This window comes from Ranitomeya variabilis, chromosome 6, assembly GCF_051348905.1.
Source record: "Ranitomeya variabilis isolate aRanVar5 chromosome 6, aRanVar5.hap1, whole genome shotgun sequence".
NCBI lineage: Eukaryota > Metazoa > Chordata > Amphibia > Anura > Dendrobatidae > Ranitomeya > Ranitomeya variabilis.
In genome coordinates, this window is record NC_135237.1 from 129,772,152 (window position 1) to 129,797,520 (window position 25,369).

Genomic DNA, 25,369 nt, shown 5'->3' on the forward strand with positions numbered 1-25,369 from the left:
GATAAGTAGCAGGAGACCTGGACGTCTGGATATGTCTAAGGTTGGAAAGGCAAAGGACACCTTCGGGGTAATTTTTTTTTACTGAAATGCTTACATTTTCATTAAAAAATTTTTTTTAAAGGTAATCTGTCAGTAGGATCAACCCTCCTAAGACGTCTATATGGGCATGTAGATCAAAGAAAGCTGAATAAAATAATACCTTGATATTTGCTATCTGATGTCTTATTCCAGAGAAATCTGTTTTTGTTTTTAAATGTGTAAATGAGTTGTTAAGATCTATGGGCCGGACACAGATCTGCCTGAGTATCTGCCTAAGTGAGCTTATTATTGCTCTTTCAAATCACACAGACCTCTGGTTTGAGCTCAGAGCAGCAGAGCTAATATTACAGCAGAGTTGAACTTTTGCAGTTGTCCTCTCACTGTGTTGTCAGCTCTGCTGTACTGCCCCTCACCCCTATGCTGGTTGCTTGTGACTTTGAGGCTGAAGCACTGTGAGAGGACACCTGCAGATGCAAAGACTGTTTCCCTGCTCATTTCTGGCTGCTAATGAGACTAATCAAGTATTTGTCAGTGAGCTTGTTGTAGTGGGGTATTTATATTTCTTTTATTTTTCATTTATTTATCTCTTATCAGCTAATTTGTGACTACAAAACACCTCAAATGAGAGCTGAACCTTCATGTGATTAGAAATCAGCTTAGAGAAGCAATAATAATAGACAGAGTAATAGACAGATGTAAGAATGAGCTCACCCATGATGTCTAAGATAACTCATTCTGAAGCCATCAATAGACCTTGCAACACAGAGCCTATAGAAGGCAAACAGTGCAAAATTATAACACCCAACTGCAAAAATGATTTTTGACTCAAAATACATACATTTAAGGGGAAAAAATGGACCTCCTAAGATGTCCTTTTCTTCAAAGGAGTTGTCTAATTCATAAAATGCAACTTTAATATACCTTGTTAGAAAACTCCATATTCAGAAACTAATGTCTTGACCAGAATTGTGTGTTTACCAAGAACGTCTCTCTCTCATACATTCTTTCTCGCAAATTCTTCCTATCTCTGCTTTCTAAAGGCAACCATTCCAGTTGAATGGACACTGTGTAATGCTTAGCTTCTTCTGTGGTGGTGCTATGGGTAATTGAATACTTATTGCAATGTTTCCCCATCGATTTGAGCTGAACTCTCTCAGTAGGGAGACACTTTCTATTGTCTTGGGACCTTTCTGACAATTAGACAGGTAATCAGAAACCCTTTAAGACTGTGTATATTGAATTAAAAGACGAGACACATCCCTTTAAGCTGCTAGTGCCATCTTTTATAAAGTTGAATATTAATTTTTCTTTTTTTTTTATAGATTTTTCTTAGTCTCTATCCCTTTTATAAACTTGGTGTTCTTTGAATATTCTTTGCAGACCATTATATTTGTAATTACCAAGTAAACTAAGAGCTACTTGCTTATGGAATTGCAATAGTTGCCCTGGAGGTTGTGAACCATAAGGACATAATTTGGGAAATAGAAGGCAATCATTACAAATGGCAATATGTATATAAGCCCAAGGGCAGGAACAGACCGCATGCCGGCTCTGATGACAGATAAAGTATTGATACGGCGTTTGTGCTACAAAGTTGCTTTTACAGCAAATTAAGAGTTCTAGTCTTAAGTCTAGAACTGGACTCTTGGCCGCTCTGCTGTATTAACTTCTTCCAGATTTCTGCTTTCTTGCCAGTAGGCACTTAGAAGATTAGACTTTCGAGTCTTGTCAGCTGTAATACACTGCAATGATATCAGTCATTTTTTCCTCATTCAATTAAGTTCATTCATGGCACAGCGGGGGGAACCAAAAGTCATTTAATAATTTGTCATGCCCGAGAATTATGTGCCAATCTGCAAGATTCCCGCTTTCATTCTGCATGTGTAAATGTTATTATCAGCAAAGAGGCAAATGTTTAACATATTCCAGTTAAAGGGAATCTGTCAGCAGGTTTTCGCGACCTCATCTGAGAGCAGCATAATGTAGGCAAAGAGAATCTGAATCCAACGATGTATCACTTAGATTACTGGGTGCAGCCGTTCTCACACAATCAGAGTTTTTATATTTAGCATAAAGCAGAGGTGAAAAAGCTAACCCCGCCCACACCAGACTCTCCATAGACAGTGAGGTGCTTATCACAGGAGGGGGCGTGTCTCATGATGCTCTAGTCCAACAATAATCATTTCCTGCTGATAAAACAATCATTGTAAGCAAACCAAACCACAGATCTTTATAAGAGAGTCACCTCTGAAATCTGTTTTAACCCCTATAGCATGCTGTCTTCAGATTACATAGCATAAAACTGCTGACAGATTCCCTTTAATAGCTTTCTGTTCACATATTCCTTATTTAAAGGGGTGGTAACGTTTTAAAACTACAGTGTGCTGAAAATAGCTTACTATTATCACTGGTGTTGTGAATTCTGCTCTTGGGCTCCCTCCGGTGGTTGTTAGTGGTAGTGCAGTGGTCTCTGGATTATAGGCCAGGGCAGGTGTTTCTGCTTATTGCAGCTCTATTAGGTATTTAGGTTTGTAGGATCCATCAATCCCTGCCAGTTGTCCATTGTATCTTGGAGGGATTGCATCTCTGTCTGGCTCCACTGCCCTGCTGTCATTTCAGCTAAGATAAGTGCCTTGTTTTGGTTCTCTGTAGCACGCATGCAGTGTGCTTTTATGTGCAGTGCAATCTATTGTGTTTTTGTCCAGCTTGACTTGTTTGGATTTTTCTGTCATGCTGGTTTCTCTGGAGATGCAGATATACACCCTATGTCTTTAGTTAGATGTAGTATATAGTATTTCCTGCTGTGGAATTTTCTAGTGTTTTAATACTGACCGCTTAGAACTCTGTCCTATCCTTTCTATCTAGCTAGAAGGGCCTCATTTGCTAAACTCTGTTTTTTCTGCCTGTGTACGTATTTCCTCTTAAACTCAGTCAATATTTGTGGGGGGCTGCCTATCCTTTGGGGCTCTTCTCTGAGGCAAGATAGGATTTCCCATTTCCATCTTTAGGGGTATTTAGTCCTCCGGCTGTGTCGAGGTATCTAGGCCTGGTTAGGTACATCCCACGGCTACTTCTAGTTGCGGTGTCAGTATTAGGCCGGGGACACACTTAACGTATAAAAAAACGGTCCGTTTTTCACGGCCGAGAATCGCACAAATGTTTCAAAAACAGTGATCCGTGTGCAGTGCGAGGATGCGATTTCCTCGCATCAAATGATCCGTGTGACATCCGTATGGCATCCGTATGCCGAGATTTTCTCGCAAGCTTGCAAAACCGACATCTAATGGATTTATGTGCTCAAATGTTCGGGAAAACATATACAGTATATATATATATATATATATATATATATATATATATATATATATATATATATATATATATATATATATATATGTAATTGAGACACATATATATATATTCTGTATTTATATTTCATTCAGCGCGATATCTGTGAAAAGCCGGTAATTCAATTGCCGGCTTTGCATTTCTCCTTCACAAACCCGACAGGATATGAGACATGGTTTACATACAGTAAACCATCTCATATCCACTTCACTTTTCTTCTCCGGCCTTGGCTTTGGCAGCTCTACTTCCGAACACAGGAGTGAATCTGCTGCGTCAGTGTGTTATCAGTTCTGTGTATGAAGGGGGCTGGCTGGCCATTTTATTAGCTTATGTCTCACCATTTCATGTGGCAGAAAAAGGGGGCTGGCTTAGGTGTTGAAATGAGCAGCTGCTGAACCAGGCTGTATTATATCAGAAAGCTGAATTAATTGTTATACTTTTTTGCTGGAAACCTTCAAGAAATGTCTTTTTATAGTGGAATCTTCAGGATAAGGCCCCTTTTACACATCAGTTTTTTGCCGTCAGTCACAATCCTTTGGCTCAACGGATTTGTCGCAGATTGTGAAAAACTGATGCGATGTGTTTTTTGGGCGGATCCGACTAGCGGATCTGGCTAATTGAATTGGAGCATGCTCAGTTTAAAAAAACGGACTCCGTCGCCGGATTCCGTAATTTGACGGATCCGGTGCCATAGGCTTTCATTCTAGCAAACGACAGACGGCGACGGATGTTTTTTCGACGTACACAAAAAAAGTTACTTTGTCCGTTGTCTCCGGCCGCGGACAAACAATTTTTGATGGATCCGGAACAATAGATGAAACGTGAGGCCATCCGTCGCTAATACAAGTCACCAGATCCGTTTTTTTTTTTTCAAAATTTGACGAAATGCGACTGATGGCAAAAATCTGATCTGTGAAAGGGGCCTTAAATAGTTTTGTTTTTGTTTGTGATTTATTTGCCACATGGACCAATCTTGCGGCCTCTACCTGGTAATGGAAGGCTATGGAAATGTTTAGCAAGAAGCTTTCCAGTTAAAAGCTAAATTTAAAGGGTTGTTCACTACTAGACAACCCCCTGTTAATGGACCTAAGGAAGTTAAAAAAAAAAAAAAATATATATATATATATATATATATATATATATATATATATATATATATATATATATATATATATATATATACATTTTCCTGATCAGCAACACTTCCCTGTATTCTCCATTGGTCTACTGGTATCAGTGTTTTTTCCTCTTGGACAAAATATGAACACTGCAACATATCACCAGCCAGTTGATGCCAGAAGACCAGCGAGGGATACAAGATTCATTACAGAGGAGCTGCAATGATCCAGGATGTATCAATTTTTTTCCACTCCTTAAAGGGGTTGTCCGGTCATTCTGTGTGACTACAGACTTATGAATCCTGACACAGCATACACTGCGTGCTGTGAGGATTCTTGGGTGTCCGCTCTGAGAACGGCGATCATGTGGCTGCAAGTATGCGATATCCATACTCCCAGCCAGAACCCGACTAGCCTGTTTACAGCCTTGCGTGATACACTTGCATGGAACACGTCGGAAACAGTCTAGTCCGGTTGTGGCCAGAACTATTGATATTGTATACTTGTGGTCACTTGACCACCCACTCCCACACTGACAACAGAGAATCCTCAGTGCGTGAGCTGTGTGAGGATTTACAAGTCTGCAGTCACATAGATTGACTGTTCAGGATGTGAATACTGACTTATTGATATATGCTTATTTCTAAGGTGTAAGGCTGCCGTAGCATCGTACGCAGTAAAGAGACAGTGACCCATAAAGTTCCAACACAAAAGTTTTTTTAATGTGTTTCCTCACAGCATTAAAGTCCAATTCACATAAATGCATATAACTTCAGTGTATATTATCAGTATTCTGTTCACACCAGTTCATAGCAATACATATCATATGGCTTTACATTTGCAGTCCCTAAACAGGTCAGACCTCCCTTTTCCAGTTTCCCTGGGCGACCGCACACCATATTACAGTCTCCATACACACAGCCTCATATGTTGCAGACACTACACATCCCAGCCCCCTCCGACTAGTTCTCGTGGGTGTCCTACATCACTGTATCACAGTCTCTTTACTCACACGGCCATACACAGCCTAGGATATCCTCCGGATAGCAGCCGGGCACCATATCCGCCTGTTTGCAATCGTTACACATGCTAGTCCTCTTTCGGGCACAGGACATCCACCTTCGAGCACAGGACTGTCCACATCCGACTCCTACGGGCACAGGACATCCACCTCCGGGCACAGGACTGTCCACATCCGAGACCAGTACCATGGATGACTTGCATCGCTCTATACGCTGCGGGTGCCAGGCTATTCAGCTGCCCTGTGCCTGCCATCACTCAGCCAGCGCTCTGCAGGACTCTGCTCTGCACAACAGCATACACCAGACTGACACTGACGTGCACCTCATCTGACACACCCATACCTCTTACTACAGGGCTTTTAACACACAAACCTGTGGCCTTCAGCTACATGGAAAACTCGGACCGGAAATCCGTGACTCTCGTGCACACCTATGGACTTCGTCCGTCTGCATGCTCGACCTGGGGAGAAGATACAGCGACCCCTACCTGTGACATGAGTCACTGGCTCACATAGGGTATGTGCACACAATCGGTAAATGCTATGTTACAGCATAGTGGATGGGATTTGAAGAAATCCCATGCCCACTATGCGTCCACAAACGCCCGCGGATCACCTGTTGAGATGGACATGTGGCGCGTCTTTCCAGACGGCAGCAAGGAGTAATGTAAAAACAAAAATAAATAGCAAAATTGCATTTTTCAATGCTTATTCAAAATACGTTTTTTTCCAGTCACTTGGAGCTAAGAAAATGATATAGTTCTAGTGCATGTTCCATTGTTTGCTTACCTTGTTGAACATTTGTATAGTTTGGATTTAAAGGGAACCTGCCAGTTTCAGGCCTCGTGGAGCCTGGCACCAGTATTGTATTCCTGCATTTTAATTAGGTATACAGTGTGTAAAAACTCTGCTGCTATGAGCAACAAAAAACATTTGTTTAGTCCCTTATTATATGCTAATTAGCCAGGACTAGTCTGTTTTGTGTCTATTTCACTGTACTAGTTCTGGTCTCCAGTCCTGTAATCACATCCATTGTGTAATTTGTCTTCTTCTTCACCATGTCTCATGGCTTCAGCTTAGGGCGTTAGGCCATGTTCACACTTTGCGGTTTTTACCGCGGAACCGCGGCGATTTTGATGCTGCGGGTCCGCAGCAGTTTCCATAGCGTTTCCATTTACATGTAAACCCTATGGAAACCGCAAACCGCTGTGCACATGCTGCGGGAAAAAACGCGCAGAAACGCAGCGGTTTAAAACCCGCAGCATGTCACTTCTTTGTGCAGAATCGCTGCGATTCTGCACCCATAGGAATGCATTGAACCGCTTACTTCCCGCATGGGGCTGTGCCCACGTTGCGGGAAGCAAGCGGTTAATGTGCGGGTGGTACCCGGGGTGGAGGAGAGGAGACTCTCCTCCAGGCCCGGGGAACCATATTTGGGGTAAAAAAAAGAATAAAAATAAAAAATCATGTTATACTCACCTCTCAGCGCTGCACGCGGCCGGCCGGTCAGAGTTGCTGTGCGAACAGGACCTGCGGTGACGTCGCGGTCATATGACCGTGATGACGCCCGGGTCACGTGACCGTGACGTCACGAAGGTCCTTCTCGGCACAGCATCTTTGGAACCGGACCGCCGCGTGCAGCGCCGAGGAGATCCGGACATCGGAGGGTGAGTATAACCAATTTTTATTATTTTTAACATTACTATTGATGCTGCATCTTGCTGGATATGCAGCATCAATAGTATAGGAGTAATCCTGCAGCGGAAATCGCAAAACAAACCGCGATAAATCTGCAGGAATAACCGCAGCGGTTTTGCCCTGCAGATTATCAATTCCGCTGTGGGAGAACCCGCAGAGGGACGCCGCAAAGTGCGAACCTGGCCTTATATGAGAGCTCTTGTACTGAACTTATCACAGGGGATAGTGAAGAAGATGTCTATCAAATGACTGGGTCTGCTTATTGCACCCAAGACCAGGGCTAGTCTCTGAAAATAGATGCCCCAACAGACTAGTTCTGGCAAATTAGCAAACCCTGAGCGTCGAAACAATAGTGATTTTGTCTCTCATAGCAGCAGATTTTGTCATACCACACACTTGATTATAATGTAGGACCAAGGCATTGTATAAGACTGGTGGCATCATTTTTTTTTTTTTTAAATCTTTAGGCACATGATAGTTACCGTTTAAAATGTGATAGCATTTGGTTCTCCACAAAAGCCTGTAAAGGTGAATGATACTGATCAATTAGTTGACAGTGCTATTGTACTCATTCATACAAGCATGCTTGTGCCAAATGCAGATGATCATTATTTAGGGAGTTACATGTGGACTGCTGACTTCTGCAGTGCCGCTCAGAATGTCATACATAGGGATATTCTATATCTTATGTGGTGTACTGTATCAACACTAAAGCACATAGTCATGTTGAGAGGAAATGCGACCCTTAGTCCTTAAATATAAAATGTCAGACTTGTCACCCAAAACATCTTTGCTTTCACAAGAGACTTCTGGCTACATGTGACAAGCTGTCTGAAGTAACATTTGTCAATCATAAAAGTCTAAACCTTAATCTCTTTTTAGTGGCAGTTGTCAATAGTGGTTTCTTTGCAGCTACTTGACCATAACGGCCTGCTTCTACAGTCTCATCTGGACAGTTGATGTTGAGATGTGTCTGCTGTATGATGTGTGTGCATCATTTATGAGGGCTGTGATCTGAGGTGTGCTGTCAATTGGCGGTTTGTGAGGCTGATAACTAATGAACTTATCCTCTGCAGCTGAGGTTATTTTTGGTCTGTCTTTCCTGGGGCGTTGCTCATTGTTTTTATGACTGCAGTTGAAGTTACTTTCAAGGTTATATCAATTTTCTAGACTGACCTTCATGTCTTAACCGATTTTTGACATTTACTGGTCGGGAAGTACTTCCCAACCAATGCAGTATATGATATGACACCTGACACCCGGCACTCACTGCCCAGAGAGGTGCATTTAGAAGGCTGAGGGAGCCTCATCTACCCTTCGATCGATGCCCCTGCAACGTCATTGTGTGAGGGCCGACCGATACCATGGTACTCAGTGTCATCCTGATGACATTTGGGCCTCTAGATCTAGCAAACTTGTTACACCATGCTCAGAGTATGATGTATTAAGCTTGTATGTCAGTGCAGCTCTGACAGTTTATAAAGCACTAGATGGCAGCCCGATTCTAAAGAATCGGGAGTCTAGAATCCATATATACTTTATTTATTCAAATGTAAGAATAATACAATTAATAAATAATAGTAAGAAAGAACAAAAAATGGCTGCACTCACCAGCTCTTGACAATTCTTGACAGTACGGCACATTTCTGATTGGTCGCTCGCGGCAGGTGGCAACCAATCAGAGGCATATATCTTTGTCCACCCTGAGCGGGTGTAGGACGCTGGTGACGTCACTTATCTCCGGACATTATCTCCGGACAAAGCCACGGAAGTTGGCACAAATTGCCGGAAGTAGTATTCTAGGCAATTATATATTAGATTTTAATGTTATCAGTGTTTACCTTTGAACGTTTATATTGTATTGTCCTGTCACCAGCCATGTGTACGATTATCGGCTGAAAGCCTCTCTGGAACCAATAATCACCCCATGTAAAGGTATCTTTATAAGTTAAAGATTCAGAATACTATGACTTTTATCATATCCTGAACAGTCAAGTTTTTTATGAACCGTTAAGGTTTTCTGGTTGAAGTAAAAAAAACTCTGAGTGTTTACAGTTTGAAACCATAAAATGTTGAAAAATTATGTCATTCTTGAGTATATCACTCAATGGTGCTCATAAACGTGTCAAATTTGATCTATAATATACTTTAATATACGTTACTTTAATCTTTAATATACTTAAGAACAGGGCCCCAGACATCACACAGGGGGTCTGAAACACCGCACAGTGGTCCAAAATATCGCTGTGCTCTGCCTGGGGCCCCATATGCTGCCTGGGGCCCCATATGCTGCCTGGGGCCCCATATGCTGCCTGGGGCCCCTGTGCTCTGCCTGGGGCCCCATGTTCTGCCTGGGGCCCCTGTGCTCTGCCTGGGGCCACTGTGCTCTGCCTGGGGCCCCATATGCTGCCTGGGGCCCCTGTGCTCTGCCTGGGGCCCCATATGCTGCCTGGGGCCCCTGTGCTCTGCCTGGGGCCCCATAGGCTGCCTGGGGCCCCTGTGCTCTACCTGGGACCATTGTGCTCTACCTGGGACCATTGTGCTCTGCCTGGGGCCCCATATGCTGCCTGGGGCCCCTGTGCTCTGCCTGGGGCCCCATGTTCTGCCTGGGGCCCCATAGGCTGCCTGGGGCCCCTGTGCTCTGCCTGGGACCACTGTGCTCTGCCTGGGGCCCCATATGCTGCCTGGGGCCCCTGTGCTCTGCCTTGGGCCACTGTGCTCTGCCTGGGGCCCCATATGCTGCCTGGGGCCCCTGTGCTCTGCCTGGGGCCCCTGTGCTCTGCCTGGGGCCCCATGTTCTGCCTGGGGCCCCTGTGCTCTGCCTGGGGCCACTGTGCTCTGCCTGGGGCCCCATATGCTGCCTGGGGCCCCTGTGCTCTGCCTGGGGCCCCATATGCTGCCTGGGGCCCCTGTGCTCTGCCTGGGGCCCCATAGGCTGCCTGGGGCCCCTGTGCTCTACCTGGGACCATTGTGCTCTGCCTGGGGCCCCATATGCTGCCTGGGGCCCCTGTGCTCTGCCTGGGGCCCCATGTTCTGCCTGGGGCCACTGTGCTCTGCCTGGGGCCCCATAGGCTGCCTGGGGCCCCTGTGCTCTGCCTGGGACCACTGTGCTCTGCCTGGGGCCCCATATGCTGCCTGGGGCCCCTGTGCTCTGCCTGGGGCCACTGTGCTCTGCCTGGGGCCCCATATGCTGCCTGGGGCCCCTGTGCTCTGCCTGGGGCCCCATATGCTGCCTGGGGCCCCTGTGCTCTGCCTGGGGCCCCTGTGCTCTGCCTGGGGCCCCATGTTCTGCCTGGGGCCCCTGTGCTCTGCCTGGGGCCACTGTGCTCTGCCTGGGGCCCCATGTTCTGCCTGGGGCCACTGTGCTCTGCCTGGGGCCCCATAAGCTGCCTGGGGCCCCTGTGCTCTGCCTGGGGCCCCATATGCTGCCTGGGGCCCCTGTGCTCTGCCTGGGGCCACTGTGCTCTGCCTGGGGCCCCATATGCTGCCTGGGGCCCCTGTGCTCTGCCTGGGGCCCCATATGCTGCCTGGGGCCCCTGTGCTCTGCCTGGGCCCCTGTGCTCTGCCTGGGCCCCTGTGCTCTGCCTGGGGCCCCTGTGCTCTTCCTGGGGCCCCATATTCTGCCTGGGGCCCCTGTGCTCTGCCTGGGGCCACTGTGCTCTGCCTGGGGCCCCATATGCTGCCTGGGGCCCCTGTGCTCTGCCTGGGGCCCCATATGCTGCCTGGGGCCCCTGTGCTCTGCCTGAGGCCCCTGTGCTCTGCCTGGGGCCCCATATGCTGCCTGGGGCCCCTGTGCTCTGCCTGGGGCCCCTGTGCTCTGCCTGGGGCCCCATGTTCTGCCTGGGGCCCCTGTGCTCCGCCTGGAGCCACTGTGCTCTGCCTGGGGCCCCATATGCTGCCTGGGGCCCCTGTGCTCTGCCTGGGGCCCCATATGCTGCCTGGGGCCACTGTGCTCTGCCTGGGTCCCCATAGGCTGCCTGGGGCCCCTGTGCTCTGCCTGGGACCACTGTGCTCTGCCTGGGGCCCCATATGCTGCCTGGGGCCCCTGTGCTCTGCCTGGGTGTAGGACACTGGTGACGTCACTTATCTCCGGACATTAGCTGTGGACATTAGCTCCGGACATTAGCTCCGGACATTGCCACGGAAGTTGGCACAAATTGCAGGAAGTAGTATTCTAGGCAATTATATATTAGATGGGCATTTCCTGAAGGAAATATATGGTGCTTGAACAGCGCTACCAGCTTTACAGCAGCACTTTTCACACACGGGACTGGGGGGCGCGCTTACTTTTGCACCCGGGGCCGGGGGCGCGCTTACTTTTGCACCCGGGGGCGCACTTACTTTTACACCCGGGGGCGCACTTACTTTTGCACCCGGGGGCGCACTTACTTTTGCACCCGGGGGCGCACTTACTTTTGCACCCGGGGGCGCACTTACTTTTGCACCCGGGGGCGCACTTACTTTTGCACCCGGGGGCGCACTTACTTTTGGGGCCGCACTTACTTTTGGTGGGCGGGGCTCCTCGGCCTCCGATTTGGTTGGTGGGGCCCCTCGTCCTCCGATTTGGTGGGTGGGGACCCTCGGCCTCCGATTTGGTGGGCGGGGACCCTCGACCTCCGATTTGGTGGGCGGGGACCCTCGGCCTCCAATTTGGTGGGCGGGGCTCCTCGGCCTCCGATTTGGTTGGTGGGGCCCCTCGTCCTCCGATTTGGTGGGTGGGGACCCTCGGCCTCCGATTTGGTGGGCGGGGACCCTCGACCTCCGATTTGGTGGGCGGGGACCCTCGGCCTCCGATTTGGTGGGCGGGGACCCTCGGCCTCCGATTTGGTGGGCGGGGACCCTCGGCCTCCGATTTGGTGGGCCGGGCCCCTCGGCCTCCGATGTGGTGGGCGGGGCCCCTCGGCCTCCGATGTGGTGGGCGGGGCCCCTCGGCCTCCGCTTTGGTGGGTGGGGCCGGGCCCCTCGGCCTCCGCTTTGGTGGGCGGGGCCACTCGGCCTTCGATTTGGTGGGCGGGGCCCCTCGGCCTCCGATTTGGTGGGCGGGGACCCCTGGCCTCCGATTTGGTGGGCGGGGCCCCTCGGCCTCCGATTTGGTGGGCGGGGACCCTCGGCCTCCGATTTGGTGGGCGGGGACCCTCGGCCTCCGATTTGGTGGGCGGGGTCCCTCGGCCTCCGATTTGGTGGGCGGGGTCCCTCGGCCTCCGATTTGGTGGGCGGGGTCCCTCGGCCTCCGATTTGGTGGGCGGGGACCCTCGGCCTCCGATTTGGTGGGCGGGGCCCCTCGGCCTCCGATTTGGTGGGCGGGGACCCTCGGCCTCCGATTTGGTGGGCGGGGACCCTCGGCCTCCGATTTGGTGGGCGGGGACCCTCGGCCTCCGATGTGGTGGTCGGGGCCCCTCGGCCTCCGATTTGGTGGGCGGGGACCCTCGGCCTCCGCTTTGGTGGGCGGGGCCCGTCGGCCTCCGATTTGGTGGGCGGGGCCCCTCGGCCTCCGATTTGGATGGTGTGGACCCTCGGCCTCCGATTTGGTGGGCGGGGACCCTCGGCCTCCGATTTGGTGGGCGGGGCCCCTCGGCCTCCGATGTGGTGGTCGGGGCCCCTCGGCCTCCGCTTTGGTGGGCGGGGCCAGGCCCTTCGGCCTCCGCTTTGGTGGGCGGGGCCGCTCGGCCTTCGATTTGGTGGGCGGGGCTCCTCGGCCTCCGATTTGGTTGGCGGGGCCCCTCGGCCTCCGATTTGGTGTGTGCTCTGCCTGGGGCCACTGTGCTCTGCCTGGGGCCCCATTTGCTGCCTGGGGCCCCTGTGCTCTGCCTGGGGCCCCATATGCTGCCTGGGGCCCCTGTGCTCTGCCTGGGGCCCCTGTGCTCTGCCTGGGGCCACTGTGCTCTGCCTGGGTGTAGGACACTGGTGACGTCACTTATCTCCGGACATTAGCTCCGGACAATAGCTCCGGACAAAGCCATGGAAGTTGGCACAAATTGCAGGAAGTAGTATTCTAGGCAATTATATATTAGATAGCAATGCTCGAGCATTTCTGTGCTTTATAAGCGATCAGAAGCAGAGTTAAAAAAGTGAAAGTCCCATAAAGAGACTAAGTAAAAAAAGAGTAATGAAAAAAATTAATATATCACAAAATAAGAAAATGTTTTAAAATATTCTGTACATATAAATGAATATTTTTCGGAGAAAGAAAAATGAAAACAAAAGTACAGAGATTTGGTATCGCCGCATCCAGAATGACCCAACCTGTAAAACTGTCCCACTATTTATACCCTTCAGTGAACTGTTAAAAAAATAATTAAAAAAAGAGGCAAAAACAACTCTTTATGATCATACCGCCAAACAAAAAGTGGAATGAAACACATTCAAAAAGATGACTGTAAATAAAAATCATTCTTTGAAAATGTCATCTTGTCCCACAAAAAACAAGCCACCATACCACTCCATCAGCGAAAAAATAACAAAGTTATAGCTCTCAGAATAAAACGATGCAAAAATAATTATTTTTTTCTATAAGATAGTTTTTACTTTGCAAAAGCACCAAAACATAATAAAACAATATAAATATGGTATTGCTGTAATCGTACTGACACAAAGAATAAAGCTGCCTTTTCAATTTTGCCATACGCGGAACGACATATAAAAAAAAAAAAAAGATTCCTGGTTTGGTTGATTCTGTTTCCCAAAAATCGGTATACAAGCAATCAGAAAATATCATGAGACCGAAAATGGTGCCAATAAAAACATCAGCTTGTCCGGCAAAAAACAAGCCCTCACATGACTCTGTCAGCTGAAATATGGTAAAATTGTAACTATCAAAATATGGGGATGCAAAAATTTGTTTCTGAAAAAGCTTATTTTAGTGGGTGACAGCAGCCAAATCTAGAAAAAAAAATATAAATATGGTATCGCTGTAATCGCACTGACCCGAAGAATAAAGTTGCCTAATCAGTTATACCGCACGAGGAAGGGCGTAAAAAAATAAATACAACCAATCCTTGACCTGCTACTGATTTTTTTTTATTTTGTCTCCCAAAGATCATTGTAAGGCTCGACTCACATTTATCCTGCGCTTGGCGCTGAGCGCTTATACCGGGGTTTCCATGTAAATCTGTGAAATGTGTGATTCACATGGAACTCCTTGCAGAAGATTCCCTATAATGAGGAAGATGGAGTCACTGTGGACGCCATCTGACTTGTGATCCGGAGGTGTCCGTCTTTTTTGGCGTGCATAAAAGCAGGATCAGCCACAGTTTTGTGCACTTCTGAAAAGGACAAGGCTGAACAGAGGCCAGACGGAGTCCAGAGTAACACTGCTGCGTCATTATACTGAATGGATCTCTTGGGGGTTTCATCTGAATTGCTTAAGTCCGAGATTTAGATGGAAACCCCAAAGTAAGTGCTCAGCAGAGAGCGCAGGATAAATGTGATCCCAAACATTATGTAAAATATTCCCAATAGAAGGTTCAACTAAATCCACAAAAAAGCAAGTCCACACTCAGGTCTGTCATCTGTTAACAGAAATATAGGGGGCTTCCACAATACTAGTAGCACAAAGAAAAAGCGCTATGACTCCTCACCCCCCAAAAGAAAATGCAATAATGGGCGTTCAAAAGATTGTATCTACACCAAAATGGTATCAATAAAAACGTTAGCTCGGCAAGCAAAAAATAAGCCCTCACCCAACCCCAGATCACAAAAAAATGCAGACGCTATGAGTCTCGGAAAATGCCAACCTTTTTTTTTTTTTGTACAAACTTGATTTTTTTTCCACCACTTAGATAAAAAAGAACCTAGGCATGTTTGGTATCTACGAACTCGTAATGACCTGGAGAATCATTATGGCAGGTCAGTTTTAGCATTTAGTGAACATGGTTAAAAAAAAAAAATGTAGAATGGCATTTTCTAGTACACTATATGGCAAAACCAATGGTCTCTTTCAAAAGTACCACTCATCCTGCAAAAAATAGAAAAACAAGCCCTCATACGGCCATTTTGACGGGGGGGGGGTAGTTATGGCTCTGGGAAGGAGGGGAGCAAAAAATTGATGCTCAAAAATGGAATCACCCAAGGTGGTGAAGGGGTTACTGTGAATCTATGAATGACTGCCATGCAGCTCTCATTCACCTTCAGTAAGAGATTCTGCAGCAGATGAGGCGTGTTTTAAATGACTGCAAGGTTTGTTCTGAGAAATAAATGTTCAACCTTTCTGTACAGTTCGCACATGATATCATAAATTACAGTTTCTGAAATATTCAGTCACCCCACAGGGCTTCACTGAGTGAAACATGCATTTTGATGGTAATACCCTCGAACAAAATCTCTTTGCGTTACATCGAGAAGCCAGCTTTGTCTGCAGCAGCCTCCGCCTGTGCGCCAGAAGGTTTCCAGTTATTTGATTTTTTCACAATGCGGGGTTCTCCTGCTTGTTAATCAAATGTTGACCTTAGAAGTGTAGAGCCATGCTTTCTGCCTTGGTGGCATGTCACAGCGATGACAAGTTTTGCCTGTGGCAGTGGAAAATGCTGTGCGAAGACAGAATTACATTCACTTTTAGGGACATTTTTTTTTTTTTCAATTTTACTGCAATTTAGTACACCATTAGAAGGCTTAGATTGTCAGAATTGAAAGATTTTGTGACAGTGGTAGACACAGCAGTTTTTTCTTTCACAATGTGCTTAGGATTTCTACATTAACTTTTCTTAGACACCTTGCAAAATATACCATGAACATCAAGTATTGTCATTGAGGTGACCAATGGCAGAATATAAAGCCGTGATTACAGATGTAGGAGAAAGCAGGGTTTCAAATCTATAACATCCTTTTTTATACATATATGTGTATATACAATAATACAATATATGCAAACATATATGTAATATATACACACAATACATAAGGTGTTTTACATAGCGGAAAAAGATGACTGCACAGATACTGTACTGTAGATAGTGGGAAAAAAGCTAGTCATATAAATAATGTGCTTTGCATAATGACTAAACAGCTAACAGCATAGATACTGTAATGGCGTACTAACACTGCACTATTATAAGGAATGAAGATTTCTAGGAACACTCGTTTCCCTACAATCGAGCAATGTAACAAGTTGCCAATCCGCATTTTGCTCGTTCATCAGGTGAAATGATTTTTAAGCTTGCTTAATAAATTTTCATTCTCGACAGCACATCACCGTATGTAACACAACATGTGCTGTTGAGAACGTCGAATGCCTATGCGCACAAAATGATCGTTTAGTGATCTTTCTGTGCGCACAGAAGCTTGATTGACCTTTCTATTCTGTTAAACTTGTAGCTGGTTGTCAATTTCGCTTCAGATTCCCTTTTACCTCAAACCCTACACATTTTACTTTTTTTTTTTTTTTTTCTTTAAATTAGCCTTGTCAGCTGTAAGATAGTGTCAGGAACCAACACTCTGCTGCCTCCAATCATCAGGACAAATGCGAAATTGACTGATACTTGATGGATGTGGCCATGGCTGCTTTCGTTACTAGGCAGCTTATTGTGCGCTTCCCAGTGAACGTATAGTGTATATGTATATCCGATTCTGTACTGTCACTGTTAAGCTTCGCAGTAATCCAAGAAAAACGAGCTGCCACCACCAATCATTTATACAGGCCAATTGGACACCCATTTCCGGTAACATATGGCCTCACAAGGCTTCATTTTAATCCGAAAAGTAGGCAGTGTTTTATAAAAAGATATAAAAGATATTATAAAGCTGCCAAAACAATACAGTATATACAGTCACATAAAAATAACAAGGGATAAAAGAAAACTGCTTTACCTGATGTCACGGAAATGGCGCAGGATCTTTATGGAGGGGAGCTTGCTGGTTGAAAATGGAACAATCCTGCAGCAAGCTGTATCTCCCAGCGCTGAATAATAATTATAATTCAGAATCTGCTTTTATCAGATAAGAGTCATGCCCACATGCCTCTCAATGGTGACCTCACATAGGGCTGGTCCGTGGGATGCGGCTTAGGTCCCAAACAATTGAGGAATCCCCTGCCTTGAGGATATCGGCCCCCCTAGAGGGCCCAGGCAGAAGATAATAATGCCATATTTCCTATCAGAATTTCAGCTTTTGATAACATGGCATATATAATATTATCCATCTGGATTATATTAATTTGGGGCTGATGCGCAGATTGCACAGTGATGTCAGTAAATATGTTACGCTCGCCACCTCGTCTCAATGCTGAAAAAATATGTCTCTCTTAACTATGGGACCTATGCCTGTCACAAAAAGACCATATTTATAACAGGACACTGGAGATAAGAGCGTCTCACATCCTCAGACCAGTGTTGCTTTCAATAGAGGAAACTTGTTTACCCAGCGAGGAATGTGTCACCTCCCATCCTCTGTTTCTGGACTTCATGTCTGGTCTCCATCAGATAACCTACTTCAATGACCAGTTCACAGCAGGGGGTCATAGTTGCACAGGGGTAAGGTGGAGTGTTTAGAATGCTAGCTCTTGTTCTCTTACCAAGCCATGTTTCAGTCCTCGGTATGAGATTGATATGTCCCCTCTCAAGAGATGGCTTTATAGATTGGTCCTATTTTCTTTGGTTCATTCATACAGTACCTATGGCAATATTTTTCTTGTGGAGGGGGACTGTATTGAAGCCTCCTGCTTGACAAACGGTTCATTATCTCAAGTGACACAATATATAGGCTGTCAATCAAGCAAGAGGAGGTGGTGCTGGGCGGGAAATAGAGCTGTAGTGACAGAGGCTTCAGATCTACAAATAGCTCTTGGGATTAGGTGTTTGGGAGGGTCAAAACGCAATATGTTGAATGCTAGAGTCACAGCTACACTTCATAGTAGCCACTGCCTGGTAAAGTACCACACATGAACATCATGTACCTGCAGCCAAAAACTTGTGTCCTGCGTATCTAGCTGTATACTGAAAATGCTGAATATATTTTAGATATTGAAACCTGGGAAATGGAAAAGATTTGTCTTTGCGAAACTTTCTACAGGAACTCTTGGGGTTGGTTTTCCTAGAAACGCTTCATTGAACAGAGATGATTCCACTTTCTATTGAATGCAGTTTTCTGTTTTTTTCTATATCTATTTATATCCAGTTCCACGTTTTAAAGACCGATTTAAAGACAACTTTTTTTCTGCTAGTGCCTTATGACCTTTTTTTGGGGGGGTGGGGGAGGGGGTTGCCTTTGTGTCAGCTTTTTCTGTCACCGGAAAGAAAAAAAAAAAAAAAAGAAATCTCTCAAGTGTTGACGAAAACCGGCACTTAGCTCCATAGGAGCGGCTTGTCCTCTGCCATTAATGTTCTTCAGCTGGGATAATTCTGTGGTATTAACTGATATCTATAATCAGCAAAGTAACTGCTCGAAAAAACAAATGAAGTGAAAGCGTACCCGATGTGACGGTATTGTCTGTGAAGCCGAGCTCCCCTCTCTCATATCTACATTGTTTCATCTTGGCTTTATGTGAAGTCGCAGGTGGCCGTGGCTTTCTAGGCTGTGCTTAATAGGCCATTCAGTGGGACATAGGCTCATTATAAAATGACAGGTCTAACCGGAATATTCGTCAAGTTAACAATGTGAAGTACATTTGGTTGGACACAAATAGTATATAGTAATCTGCATCCTTTTTAAGATTTCCTGATACATCATTTATGATCATTATCGAATACAGCTGCTGAGCTTTATTCTCCTGGCTCATAGGTATATATACATGTACGGTGTATATATAGCTACCTAAGGTCCTGCAGTGCCTGCACATGAGGAAAGAGACATAGCGAATCAGAAAAACTATACTACATTTCTAATAGGAGGTATTTGCTAATATTATTAATGTTACACCTACCTCATATTGAGATAGGATCTTGGATATGGGAATACCCCTTTAATGCTTATTGGCAAATTTAGCTGAACAACTTTTCTTTCCAGTGGTGGAGGGTGGTAATCAGCTGGCACACATTTACTAGACCGTAGACAAGTGTCCAGTAGATAGCCCTCAGAAACAGTAGGTAATAAATTATGAAAATATCCATTGAAAAATGTTTTGTCATGACCATTTTAAAGGGGTTGTCCAGGACTGACATACTGTGCGAGCTGTAGCGTTCCGATCTCTACCCTGCTTACTTCTGGGCTTTGCGGGGCAGTTATCAGCTGATCGATGAGAGTGCTGGGTGTCAGACCAACATAGATCTCATATGTATAAGTCATCAATATGTAAGTCTCGAACAACCCCTTTAAGTATTTTATCATAATCTTTGAGACAGTTAGCAAAGTAATTTGCACTTCTTAAAATGTCCTATTTTTTTTCAGAGAGTGCCCCTTTGAGCTTCCTACTTGTACAGTCTGTTGTTCATTTAGCTTTATGTGGGCCTCCAGCACTTATAGACAACCTTTCTTCGTGAAAATGCACCAAATATTCAAGCTACATTTTATAGAACAATATAAGCTGAACAGATTGTTATATAGATTTGTGCGAAAAGATTCAATATATCTTGTTTTATCCGTTTAACACTGTCCATTTTTGGCTTAGTAGTCAAGTGGGTGGGCCTTGTCACTGACCGATATCTATCTTTGTATGTTCACGTATGCAAAGAAGGCTGTCAATCACGTAGTAGGACCAACCACTTCACTAAAAACTTCAGACTAAGCAGACATGCGAATAACTAAAAAAAAAACAAGTTATACTGCAACTCTTCCCAATAAAACTATGTATCAATCTGATCAGCTTATCCTGCTTTATAAAGGGAATTGTCAGTAGGATCAACCTTCCTAAGACGTCTGTATGGGCCGGACACTGATCTGTATGAGAATCTGCCTCCAGAGCTTATTGCACATGAAAGGGGGTGTTACCACTGTGAGCCATGTAGATCAGGAGAGCGGACTGTCAGTCATCACATATCTAATATTGGTAACACCACTTTTTATTAAAAAAAAAAAAAGGCAGATTCTCATGAAGATCAGTGCCCCGCCCAGAGATCTTAGCAGCTCATTTGCATATTAAGGAAAATGTGAATTTCTCTAGAGTAAGATATCAGATTGCAGATGTTAAGGTAGCATTGTAGTCAGCTTCCTACGACCTACTTGACCATATAGAAGGCTTGGGAGGGTTCACCCTGCTGACAGATTCCCTTTAACCCGGTGACTGCCGACTGACAACGTGACAGGTCCTCTTTATGTTGTTCTTTTTAATACAGGCTCTGTTATGCACATAGTTATTTAATGAAGGCCACTGCTGCATTACTTCAGGGGTCTTTCTCTATTCCAGCAAATAAAAGGGAAGATGGTGCAAGATATGGAGTTTATTGTGCCGCGATACAGTACCGTTCTGCATATTCATTGCCTAGGGATAATAAAAGGGGACCAAAAAATGAACTAAACCATAAACAAAATACATGGAGACGGACCTCTGATAACAAAGGAACATGTTTGGCAAAGCTGCTGTAATTGTCTTCTGGTGCCAGAAAACGAGAATAGGAGCCTCGCTAATCTTCCAGGGAACACAAGTAGTGGAGCTTGAGAAATCTCTTTGGGATGATAGTCTGCCTTTGTTTGTCTTCTAGCTTTCGGCTAACATTATTCTTTCTCCTATTTAATTTGACAGCACGCTCTGTTAGCTCTGAAGTTTATCTTGGCATTTGTGATTCCCAACAAACCATATGACATCCAGATAAAATTAGCCAGACTGGAATTTGAGTCCATGGAAGCCCTCAAACAGAAACAGGTAAGTGAATAATGGCCCTATGTGAATGTAAGCTAGGCAAGAGAAGAGAGGAAAAATCTTTAATTATGGAAATTACTTCTACCATTTCGGAAGTGCTTTGTTACGGCGTTGAAGACAGGTAATTTCCATTTGCTTCCTCTGGAGCTTGCATCTTATATTTGCTTTTCAGTTCTCAGCCCAGGGTTGAGTCCCTGTATACAGATAAAGTACGTTTTTATTTAGAAAGTTGTTTAATCCAGTGAGAATCACAAAAGATTGCTCCTACAGATCCTGAAAGCAGGTAAAAGGGGGTTGTCGTAATGGTCACTTATGATCCAGGAGAGGAGTAATTCAAAAAGAATTCACGCCCAAGAACAGACAAATAAAAACCGTACGTAAGGCGCGTGTATGGCCAGCAGAATGACACCCTTGGTCTTTTTTTTATCTTTTTCTATAAAGATATTATAAAGCCAATAAAAAGTGGTTTTCTCACAAGATTTCACAATACAAACTGCATAAACTATTACATAGATCTCTTAGATGGAATAGCTGCTATACGTACTTTGAAGTTTCATAGCAAAATGGCAACATCCAGGAGGGGGCCCATGTACAGAGTGCAAAGCATTGGGTTGGGAGCATTTGGTAATAGCCATGCCAACGTTCCTAATCCACGTCCTTCCACAACCATTCTCCAACTCCAACAGGTCACTGTTTTCTAGGAGGTTTCAGGCATATATGAATCTTCTGTGAGGTCTCCTCAACATTTTGGGAGCCTCCTGGTCATTTCAGAAGAGTTGACAAGTATGTGTCTAATCCTTTTTGAGTATGTTATTGACTGATCTTAAAATCTCTCTCACTTCCTCAGTGGTCTCAATTTCTCCTCCCCTGCCATGACAGTCAATCAGCTTCCAGTGATTGAGCGTTCTGAACCCCTTTCTTAAACCCAGACCTGACAAAGGACTTATTATTGTGTCTTCTGTCTGTAAGAGGTTAAAAGTATTGGCCTCATATGTGTCAAAGGGACCATTTGGGCCCCCCTAAGCTTCAGGGCTGAGTACAATTGTAGCCCCTGCACCCACTATAATTACACCTTGGTTTACGCTGCAGCTGAGCATTTTCTTACATTTTATCCAGTGATTCTGGGGATATGTAGATGCTCCAAGTGGCACACATGCTTCAATTTTGCATTTTAAAATCATGCACCAAGATTAGTGCTGAATTTTTCCTCTACACAGTTTTTTTTTATATACCATATTTTTTTTTTGTTATGACTCCCTTTTTTTTCCTTCCAAATTTAGGAGTTAAAAGGGGTCCGTCTGTTAATCTGAAGGTAAAGAATTTTACCTGGGGGGCAGCGGTGATGGAGCAGGGTCACAACTTCAGTAGTTTGGTAGCGGCTGTGACAGGAGTGGGGCGATGTTGCGGACCCCGTCCTCTGAGAAGCAGTTGGCAGTGAGCGGAGGTCCCCACTCCCGTGCATATCCCTGCAGTGGGCTTCGGATAAATGGCCACCGGAGGCGGCACATGCGCAGATTGAGATTTCTCTATATGAGATCTCGTCTCTTGAGTTCTCAATCTGCACATGCACTGCCTCCGGCAGCCATTTTCCCGAAGCCCTCCACAGGGATATTTATGGGAAAGGGAATCACAACTCATCGGTCCGATATCTTCAGAGAGGACGGGGGCCCGCAGCATCGCCTCACTCCTTCTGCCGTCATCAACCTGAATCAGTGACCCTTCTGAGAGGACGGGGGCCCGCAACGTCGCCCCTCTCCTGCCGTTGACCTTCTGAAGCAGTGACCCTGGCTTCTCTGAACCCACTCCACTGCCGCCACCCAGGTAAGCTACCGTTAAAACAGATTATAAGGTGCACCATTAAAAAAAAAAAATCTTATTTTCCACCCCAAAATTTGCGGTGCGTCTTATAATCCAGTGTGTTTTATAATCCATGAAATCACTATATACAGATCGTACTGTACTTTGTTGCACACCAGATCCATTGTGTGTACATGGATATAAACCCATGCTAAATACTAAATTACAATGCTTATTAATTCTGCACTTCTACAAGCTTGCCTTTTATTGCGCTGTTTTTCTTTCTACCTACATGCTTTCTTATTATCTTTCATTATCCGGTGCCTCGTCCTTTAAGTTTATGCTAAATGTGAGTTCCATCTTATCCATTAAACAAATAGCCAAAGGTGCTATCTCGCACACGGGTACACCCAGGCATAGCAAGCGCTGTCTAGATTTAAGAACGCCAACACTAATGATTTGGGAGCAGTGTATTTTTCCCTGAGGTTCCATAGAGGCTGTACGCCCCTGTCTTTGTGCTTCCCTGCATATTTATTATGTACATTGGCTGGCTGAGAGGGACAATGTGGGAAGACGAGGCCTAATTAATGCCTCACCTTAGACAACAGTCAGGTAGTGTGTGGTGAGCAGTGTACTAAGGCTACGTTCACATTAGCGTTAAGCTAATGTGCGTCGGGTTTGCGTCGGCGACGCAGCGGCGACGCATGCGTCATGCGCCCCTGTACTTAACATGGGGGACGCATGCGGTTTTTTTGTTGCGTTGTGCGACACATGCGTCTTTTTTGCCGCAAGCGTCGGACCAAGAAAACGCAACAAGTTGCATTTTTCTTGCGTCCGATTTTCGGCAAAAACCGACGCATGCGTCGCAAAACGCAGCGTTTTTGCGTGCGTTTTGACGCGTTTTTGCGTGCGTTGCATTGCCGACGCAACGGCGCACAACGCTAGTGTGAACGTAGCCTAAGTGAGTGTTGTGGCCACTGAATGATCCTATTATCAGCAGACTGTGCTTGGTGCGGCCATGCTTTCCTTACAGCTCTAGTGAATCAGTAACATGAATAATCACTGCTGCTGTTTGCTCAGGGCACTAGATGAGTCTCCAAAAACTGCAAATTCAGTTTCTTTTCCTGTTATTAAAATTGTGGTTTGTCTTTACACTATTAAAACAAGACCATATTATGTCCTCTTCTGTCTGAGTACGTTGGTATCTCTTTACTTCCCAATCTTCTGGCCCAGATCCTGGAAATTAAATTAAAAGTAGTTAAGCAGCCCCCTTGAGAATTACAATATGACTCATTTGGATGCTGGGAGTAAAACCAGATCACATTAAATCAAATTTAAAGGTCTGATCCCTGGGAGCTGTGGGCTGAGCATATCCTGTTATATAATAGTTTTCTATTATGTTATGGTACTTGTAAGTCAGAGCTATAGGGGAGGGGTGCATTATTTTTTGTATGGGATTTATATTGACATGACCGGTGTTTAGTGAACACAATTGTGAGTTATTTTCTAAATGATGATTGGTGAAATCAGAAATGGGGTGTCCAATCATTTTCAGCCCCTTTTAAAGGAAATCTGTCAGCAGGTTTTTGCTAGTTAATCGGAGAACATTATAATGTAGAGGCAGAGAGATGGATTCCAGGGTAGTTATTAACAGCAACATAGAAAAATTCAGTAAAATATACCAACACCAGTCAGAACACAAATGCATAGGCAGAATGCAGCAGACCACCTTTATAAAGGCAGGGGCAGCACAGGTGCACACTACTGATAAAAGCAGCAACTCACAAACGTACCAAATTATGGAGCGGTTGGCTGCCTAGTAGAAAAAATGCACACAAATGAGGCTTGAGTAGAACGCCAGTCACACAGGTATGTGTGATGCACAGTGTCTGGCTTACAGCCAATTAATGACTCCTATAATATTATGTCAGGCGAGCTGCCCAGCACTATATGAGCCCAAGCAACAAAAAGGGGACCTGCTGCATCCTGCCAAAAATGGTAAAAAGTGCAATAAAAGATGACAAAAATAATAAGTAATGCATATGATAAATACATTAAATGAGGTATTGGTTGATATTTTGGCCAAAATAAATAAGCTCGAACCCAACGTCAAGGGTCCTTATGCTTGCGAGTCCTAACACTAATTTCTCCTTCCCCATGACAACACCAGGATCACCAGGGGATCCCCCCTTCAGGGACAGGAAACCTACAGCTAAAAAGGACAGGTACCTCTCCCTCGCATCAGTTTGGTTTCCTATCCCTGAAGAGGAACCTTCAGTTCGGGCATACCTGAAGTCTTAAGACAAGAAGACCAGAAGGTGTCAAGGCCCGGCCAAACCAGTACAAGGTGCGGGATGCCCCTGCCAGGGCTGCTGTGGTATCCCGAAACCGCCACAACTGGGATTGAGGGGGTCTTCCAGGATGAGCTGGGCTTCCGGGCGACCATTCTGCGCATGCGCGGGACGCGCCAAAGTCACCCCCTGATGACGTTGCTGGGAGTCACATGACAAGGAGGAACTTCCGGTATGGAACCGGAAGTCGTACAGGGTACGCCGGGTGGTTTGTTCAAAAAGGAAGTCTGGTGAGATGCTCCCTGCAGCTGGCGGTCCCCTGTAGGATGGAGGT

General features: G+C 45.6%; 1 protein-coding gene across 1 annotated transcript in view; it reads left to right on the forward strand.

The window, feature by feature from the left end:
- ANO10 (anoctamin 10) overlaps positions 1 to 25,369 on the forward strand; it is a 339,799-nt gene that overhangs the window by 202,893 nt on the left and 111,537 nt on the right. Inside the window, exon 12 of the mRNA XM_077268987.1 lies at positions 20,831 to 20,950. Within this exon, the coding sequence (XP_077125102.1) occupies positions 20,831 to 20,950 (120 nt within the window). The remainder of the gene's footprint in view (positions 1 to 20,830; positions 20,951 to 25,369) is intronic.